Below are 8,489 nucleotides of genomic sequence, written 5' to 3' on the forward strand. Positions count from 1 at the left end.
AACTCTCCAGGACCAGGACTGAAGAACTCTGTAACTCTCCAGGACCAGGACTGAAGAACTCTGTAACTCTCCAGGACCAGGACTGAAGAACTCTGCTATAATAGAATATTTAGATGTAATATTGAAACCTGTCTATCTTGTCCATCTTCTCCAGATGATGCATATTTGCTGATGGGCCTGAACATCGAGGAGATTTACCCAGAAACCTCTAGTTTTATCACATATGACGGGTCGATGACCATCCCGCCTTGCTTTGAGACGGCCACGTGGATCCTGATGAATAAGCCAGTGTACATCACACAAATGCAGGTCTGTCTCTACAGTAGCTTCTTACTGCTTAGTTGCATAAGACTGTCAAACAGCAATTATGTTCCTCCACATGGATTGTTCTCCCATTCATACTGAAATAATGCCTTTTCTTCACTTCCGAACCCCTCTCATCTCTGCTTTCCTAACCTCTCTCGTCCCTTCCCTTCATTTACATACTCTACCTTTCCATCTTCTTTGTTCATGGACCTCCCTTCCCTCACCTCTCCTCCTCTCTCCTCTCCAGATGCACTCCTTACGACTGTTGAGTCAGAACCAGCCGTCTCAGATCTTCCTGAGTATGAGCGACAACGTTCGCCCGGTCCAACCTCTGAACAACCGCTGCATCCGGACCAACATCAACTTCAGCATGCAGGGCAAAGACTGTCCCAACAACAGGGCCCAGAAGCTCCAGTACCGAGGTAAACACAGCTCCAATCCACCCACCACCGCCATTTTGTTAGCGATTTATTTAAACAAAGTCTGACTAGCAGACATATACAAAATGGCGGTGAAGGAGACATGGACATATACGTTGGTTGTTTTCTATATGGCTGCTTGTGCCCCTCATAAAGCAAAATACTACCTTATCAGCTTTGTAAATATAGCCTTAACGTTTATAGATTTAAAAAAAGAGTGATTGTATATTACTTATCGTGAAATTATAGCAATATTTCCAAACGGCGTCTGAGAGTGTGGGACAAGCTACTTCATAACTACAAAGCCAACTCAGCATCTCAGTGTGATTCAGGGACTCTGCATGCAGTCTGTTTATCATCTCCTCTCCTCTGTTTCAGCCAATATATCTGGGCAACTGCTGCACAAAATGTGAATTTTACACCTGAAGCGTAAATACAGTGAGGGCAAGAGGTAACCCCCATTATTCATTGTATTATTTTTCCAGGATCTACTGTAATGTAGCCAGACTGTTCTTTTCTCTTATCCTCTTATCCTCGCTCTCAGATGAAATTCTTATTCTGTGCAGCAGTTGTTGAGAGATTGAAACACACACACACACAAATACACACACACACATGTGAGTACATATACACACACTTTTACCCACACACACACCCCTACTGTACCCTTCCAACCCACCCCCAGAGAGTAAACAGAAGCAGTACAATAGCAGCAGGGCTGTCTCGTCTTTAATTACACTAGTTGTACTTGTTTAAAGATGTAAATATCTCCAAGGTGAGGCAGAAGGGGAATAAAGTATAATTTAAATGGGAAATGGATCTAATTGGTTATTCATCTAAGGTTAAACCTTGAAGGCAGAGGAAACTCAGCCCCCTCACAGCTAGGTCAGTGGGCTAATTGAATGGGAAATGTGTATTGGGATGCTAGCAGAATGCTAACAGATACTGCAGAAATGCTGTTATTTAGCATACATTGCTAATTTTAACATGAGATAATACGAATTTGGTGGGTGCTTATATTTGCTCTAATTCACGCAAGTGAATTGGGAATGTGTTTTTTGCATATCCCATCTCTCCCCGAGACGCCCTCGGAGAGTGGAGTCTCAGCCAGAGTCACATGGACACCACCCTTATATCTATATCTATATATCTCTGTGGTGCTGGGAATCAAATAAATAAAAACACTACTTGACCATTTACTAATAGAAATGTCTCCCACACTTTTTACATATACACACGACATGTTCAGTGTTTCATGGTCAAGGTTACTTCATTTACTTTACATGCATAATTGTGTCTTCCGGTAGAGTATACTATTTTATTGATAATAATCCTAACAATGCATTCTGGCCTCAATCCTAACAACGTGTTGGCATGTTATGATGAATGTTATAGAAGCTGCTGGGTAGCCAGGATAGAAAGGGTTCCACGCTAGAAGTGTATTTTGTGTAAAGTGCATATACAGTAAAGTTGTGTTCTTCTCACCCTGTCCCTCTCCTCTCTTCCAGTGAATGAGTGGCTGCTAAAATAGTCTCCCTTGGATGAGCACAGAAACAAGAGTCAAAGACAGACAGAAAGAGAGAGAGAGGAACGAGAGAAGGAAGTAAACAACTGGAGTCCGACCAAGGCTGCATCCCATCTAAGATTATTTCATGGCATTGTAAAAAGAGAAAAAAGAAACTGAACATAACCAAGTAAAATACTTTGCGTTGCTTTGCAAAGAGACTACTACTTTTCATACGTACATCGACAACTATTTGTCCAACACATGCTAACTAACACACCCAGTACAAATATATCTATTACGAAACCTGTTTTGATACTGATACTTTTTTGGGAGATAAAAAAAAAAAGTTGAAAACATACAAAAACACGGAAGCATTTCTTTCGTAAATCCTCTTCACATGGACTGAGTGGGACTTTTAGCCTTTGTACATAGACACCTTGCTACCAGGGGGATCTTAAGGACTTATTAAGACACTGCCCCTAGTGGTGCAGACAGAGAAGGTATGCAAGGCTCATAGCTGTATCGTCATCACCGTCACCTACAAGGCATGCCGACTGCAACAACCCAAGAGAGCGAGACCTTACATTCTTGCCTTGTAACAGTAGGTCATTACAAAAGGAAAAACGGGAAAGGAGCTTCTGTCTAAGGGATGAACCGATGCGTGTCTCGGCCTTTGTTGTACATAGTATAATTATCAGTACTGCTGAAAAACCGAATATGTAAAGAAAAATACAAAAACATTAAAAAAATATATTAAGAGGATTAAAAAAAGAGATGACAAAACTTGAGTATTTTAAACGCTTGGCACACTGAATTCTGGAAGCAGTTCTGAGCTGAAGCCTTTTCTTTCAGTTTTATTGTTTACAATGGTCATACACTGTGTTTGAGTAATGTTATCAGCCCAATAAATGTGTCTGGAAAGTTCACTTTGGAAAATATGCTTCACTTTACACTGTTGTTTCTATGTGCTTATTACATTGTTGCTAATGTACCGGGCTTTGTGCCAAGTTATTCAATGGTGTTAACGTGGATAAACTGTGCACATTGGTGAGTGAGCAGACCGGTCTCAACTACAGCAAGAAGCTATACGTCCTCCCCCTCCTTTTTGATGCTATGCGTGCTGTGAGGATCATATTTCTGTCTGACGTCTCACACAAGGTACCAGACACCTAACAATCAAGCTAGTACATAGGAAATGATACAGTGATATGTAAAACAGATTGGCCATGCCTTAGAAAGGTTGATGCTTTAAGGTTTTATTCAAAGAGATAGGCATGGAAGCATTGAGGGATAATCAGGATGCAACAATTCCACCAATTCTTTCAATATTTCATAAAATAGGCAAACCATTAACAATGTTCCCTCAGAGTATTGAGACTCATTTTACCTGCACATGCAACACTATCCTATCTGTGTTCTTGGATAAACAGTCGGTTGTGAGTTAGTAAGGGGATTGAACTGTTTGTTTGTGGATAAACCTTTAGTGGGTGCCTCAATGGTTAGTAGCTTAAGGCTAGTTACATAAAGAAAACGCAATTGAAAATGCAATTGTAGAATCAACCTGACTAACTTTCTGTTACAATTGAAAATGGCAACCAATGATAATGTAATTACCATTATATCACGTTTTATCCTCAAACAACTCAAAAGGAGTTTGCGTGCGATAACAGAAAATAAAATCAGAGTATGTTGGCAAAATCCCTTTGCACTCTCACTCTGTGTGGATGGTGTTGGACTCCTCTGTCATCTTAGGCTACTCCACCTGTAGCGAATCTCACGGAGACTAAGGTACAGCCACTCACACTTGTCATCGAAGCCCTCGGCCCCTGTAGAGGACAATGTCCTTGTTAGTCTCAGTGGAAGACAACAGAAGAATAACTACAGCACTTCACTGAATGAGACAGATAGGAAAATGACAGATACCAATATGTTACTTTGAAGTTTGACAGTGTTAATACACTCACTGCTTATTATGTATTTGTTCACAGCCTTCTAAGGTTTGAATTCCATCCTTCTAAGGTTTGAATTCCATCCTTCTAAGGTTTGAATTCCATCCTTCTAAGGTTTGAATCCCAGCCTTCTAAGGGTTGAATCCCAGCCTTCTAAGCTTTGAATCCCAGCCTTCTAAGGTTTGAATCCCAGCCTTCTAAGGTTTGAATCCCAGCCTTCTAAGCTTTGAATCCCAGCCTTCTAAGGTTTGAATCCCATCCTTCTAAGGTTTTAATCCCATCCTTCTAAGGTTTGAATCCCAGCCTTCTAAGGATTGAATTCCAGCTTAAGTGTCACCATGCAAGAACAAGTTTGTAATACTGACCTGCCTGAGAGTTCAGTGCCACAGTCTTCTCCCCCACTGCTGAGCTTTGACACTTTTGGACCAGAACCCTTCCACAGATGATCCATCAGTCCACACAAATGTCCCTTCCTGTCAAGAAGAACAGTTCAAAGTTATCAACTTCTTGTTGGAGGGCAGTAATAACATATCTAATGTCCAAATCAAAGAGGTATGAAATAAGACCTATCTGAGGAAGTGCTATTTGAGTGTGAAGGTTGTTTTACCTGTGCCATATTATTCAGTCCTACCCAGGCATAAGCAGAGAGGTTCTGGGTCTGCTTTACCATGGAAAGGAGAAGCTGGTATTCTTTCATTCTGTGGACAGCAGCTAGGGTACCGCCATCTCACTTGCAGTAATTCTAAATAAAGAAACATCCATGTTTACATTGATTTTGTACAAGCTTTGACTATATAGAAATTTGATCAGTAGATGTAATATAAAAAAACATGTCATTCTAAATGGAAGACCAATGTTGTTCTTTTCAATGCACTTTCAAAACGTCACCATAAAGGGAAGTAATTTGATAATTTGATGCTCTGCAAGTGAGACACTTGCCAGTGCTTGCTGCCATCCCATTTGTTTCTGCACCAATCGGTAGCAATGGGGTATCTTGCTGTCAGGTCCAGTACACCCACTTGGATAGATATCTGGAGAGAAAAAAAACGTATTTTAAATCCACGGCTCAACACACAACTAACAGATTAGAACAGTCCGTTGAAAATACCGTCTGACAACTCCAAATAAACTGGATTCAAACGGGGTTGACCATTAGGGTGTCACAATGATGATCATGGGGGATTTTGGTGGACTCCAGTTCCTAGAAGGGTGAGAAGGACACAGGCAAGAACAGACACAGTCATGACTCCCATGGTGATGGATAGAAGATGGTGGTGGTCCTTTGGACTTCTATTGCAGTTCTTCCTATTAACACAATGACACCAAAAAGTGTATTACTCAGAAAACTGCTAACCTTATACCAATGGTCAATAATGGTGGTGATAGTGTGATGGTGTGGGGATGCTTAGCTGTCTCAGGACCTGTGCGACTTGCCGTAATAGAAGGAATCATAAATTCAGAATTCGGATCTGTATCAGAGAATTCTACAGGAGAATGTCAGGCAATCCGTCTGTGAGCTGAAGCTGAAGTGCAGCTGTGTCATGCAGCAAGACAAAGATCCAAAACACAATCAAGTCTACATGAAAATGGCTAAAAAGCAACACATTTCAAGTTTTGGAATGGCCTGGAGACCACAATCATGGTAAACGCTACATATGTCATCTCAATCGGAAATGACCTTTGAATGGCGCATTGTCCAAATTCCCAAATCAGATTGAATCCTTGCCAAAATGTCAACTTTTTCTGGCATAGCTCTGTTGATGTCTCACTTTTTTTTTGTTAAACAATAGTTATACGTTTTTATAAAGTCATAAAGACCCTCACAAAAGTCAGAAGTAAGAAACTGAAGTGTCTTCAACCAGAAAGTTCACGTCTTTTCACTCAAAATGTAAGGCCTTACAAACAGACATTTGGGGAAGTACCACTAGGGATATCATCTGCAAGTCATATTACCATTGGAGAAAGTAATGATTGTGATCTGTAATGTCATTTGTTTTTGTATTTATTAAGGATCCCCATTAGTTCCTGCCAAGGCAGCAGCTACTCTTCCTGGTGTCCAGCAAGATTAAGGCAGTTATATACAATTTAAAATATTACATAACATTACATTTCATAACACTTTTCACAACACATTAAGTGTGTTCCCTCAGGCCACTACTCTACTACCACATATCTACGAAGCAAAAGTAATGTGTGTGTGTGTGTAGAGTGCGTGTCTTATCATGTGTATGTGTAAGTGTTTGCCTGTGTGTGTCTCTTCACAGTCCCCGCTGTTCCATAAGGTGTATTTTTCATCCTGTTTTTAAAATCTGATTCTACTGCTTGCATCAGTTACCTTATGTGGAATAGAGTACCATGTAACCATTGCTCTATGTAGAACTGTGTGCCTCCCATAGTCTGTTCTTAACTTGGAGATGGTGAAGAGACCTTTGGTAGCATGTCTTGTGGTGTATGCATGGATGTCCGAGTTGTGTGCTAGTTGTTTAAACAGACACCTTGGTGCATTCAGCATGTCAACACTTACAAGAACAAGTAAATTATGCAATCTCAATTTCACTTTCACTCCGCACTGCCCTTTCCCACCTGGACAAAAGAAACACCTATGTGAGAATGCTGTTCGTTGACTACAGCTCAGCGTTCAACACCATAGTGCTCACAAAGCTCATCACTAAGCTAAGGACCCTGGGACTAAACACCTCACTCTGCAACTGGATCCTGGACTTTCTAACGGGCCGCACCGAGGTAGTAAGGGTAAGCAACAACACATCTGCCACGCTGATCGACGGGGCTGTAGTGGATCAGGTCGAGAGTTTCAAGTTCCTTGGTGTTGACATCACCAATAAACTATCATGGTCCAAACACACCAAGACAGTCATGAAGAGAGCATGACAACACCTTTCCCCCTCAGGAGAATGAAAAGATTTGGCATAGGTCCCCAGAACCTCAAAAAGTCCTACAGCTGCACCATCGAGAGTAGCCTGACCGGTTGCATCACCGCCTGGTTTGGCAACTGCTCGGCATCTGACCATAAGGCACTAGAGAGGGTAGTGCGTACATCCCAGTACATCACTGGGGCTAAGCTTCCTGCCATCCAGGACCTATATATTAGGTGGTGTCAGAGGAAAGCCCCCCAAAAATTGTCAAAGACTCCACACACCCTAGTCATAGACTGTTCTCTCTCCTACAGCATGGCAAGCGGTACCAGAGTGCCAAGTCTAGGTCCAAAAGGCTTCTTAACAACTTCTAGCCCCAAGCCATAAGACTGCTGAACAATTAATAAAATGGCCCCCCGGACTATTTGCATTGACAACCCCCCCCCCTTTGTTTCTCCGTATACATTTAAGGGCCAGCCGTGCTGCCCTGTTCTGAGCCAATTGTAACTTTCCGAGGTGTCCATTTATGGCACCGAACCACACGACTGAACAGTAGTCCAGGGAAGAGAAAACTAGGGCCTGTTGGATCTGTTTTGTTGATAGAATTGTTAAAAAGGCAGAGCAGCGCTTTATTATGGACAGACTTCTCCCCATCTTAGCTACTGTTGTATCAACATGTTTTGACCAGGACAGTTTACAATCCAGGGTTACTCCAAGCACTTTAGTCACCTCAACTTGCCCAATTTCCACATTATTTATTACAAGATTTAGTTGAGGTTGCAATAAATAGTGGCAGAAGATCTATGGACAGATCCATGTGCCATGTGCCATGGCCAGTGCCTCTCTCTCCTGTATGCAGTTAACTGCTGATGTGATCTATTGTAAATCTGATTAGCATTCTGAGAAGGATACACAGTCCTGTCAACTCGTGGACACCCAGGTCATACATTTTTCAACCTGTCACATTACACATGAACCTTCATGTGGGAATAGTGCCTATACCTCTCACAACCATTAGAAACAGGATATGCATTGGAGTTACAATGCATGTAGGCCTACATGTACATCCGAATTTCAAAACCAATGTGTGCGGGTTTAACCACAAATCATTCATTTGCTCTTTTGCAACCCAGTATCTCTACTTGCACATCATCATCTGCACATCTATCACTCCAGTGTTAATGCTAAATTGTAATTATTTCGCCTCTATGGCCTATTTATTGCCTTACCTCCCTAACCTTCTACATTTGCACACACTGTACATAGATTTTCTATTGTGTTATTGACTGTACGTTTGTTTATGTGTAACTCTGTGTTGTTGTTTTTGTCGCACTGCTTTGCTCTATCTTGGCCAGGTCACAGTTGTAAATGTAAACTTGTTCTCAACTGGCCTACCTGGTTAAATAAAGGTTAAATAAAAAAAATGTAATTAAAA

General features: G+C 41.5%; 1 protein-coding gene across 2 annotated transcripts; it reads left to right on the plus strand.

Moving 5' to 3' along the window:
- The first annotated feature begins 6 nt into the window (after positions 1 to 6).
- Positions 7 to 3,170, plus strand: LOC112079684 (carbonic anhydrase-related protein 10-like). 2 transcript variants are annotated; one of them, XM_024145560.2, is made up of 4 exons: positions 7 to 309; positions 554 to 728; positions 1,104 to 1,176; positions 2,234 to 3,170. In XM_024145560.2, exons 1-3 carry the CDS (start codon positions 172 to 174, stop codon positions 1,136 to 1,138), a joined length of 348 nt encoding a protein of 115 aa, XP_024001328.1. In that variant the 5' UTR covers positions 7 to 171; the 3' UTR covers positions 1,139 to 1,176; positions 2,234 to 3,170. The 2 variants fall into 2 exon arrangements, with proteins under 2 accessions (XP_024001328.1, XP_024001329.1); XM_024145561.2 differs by lacking the exon at positions 1,104 to 1,176.
- Positions 3,171 to 8,489: the final 5,319 nt, after the last annotated feature.

This window comes from Salvelinus sp. IW2-2015, unplaced genomic scaffold (assembly GCF_002910315.2).
Source record: "Salvelinus sp. IW2-2015 unplaced genomic scaffold, ASM291031v2 Un_scaffold9073, whole genome shotgun sequence".
Taxonomy (NCBI): domain Eukaryota; kingdom Metazoa; phylum Chordata; class Actinopteri; order Salmoniformes; family Salmonidae; genus Salvelinus; species Salvelinus sp. IW2-2015.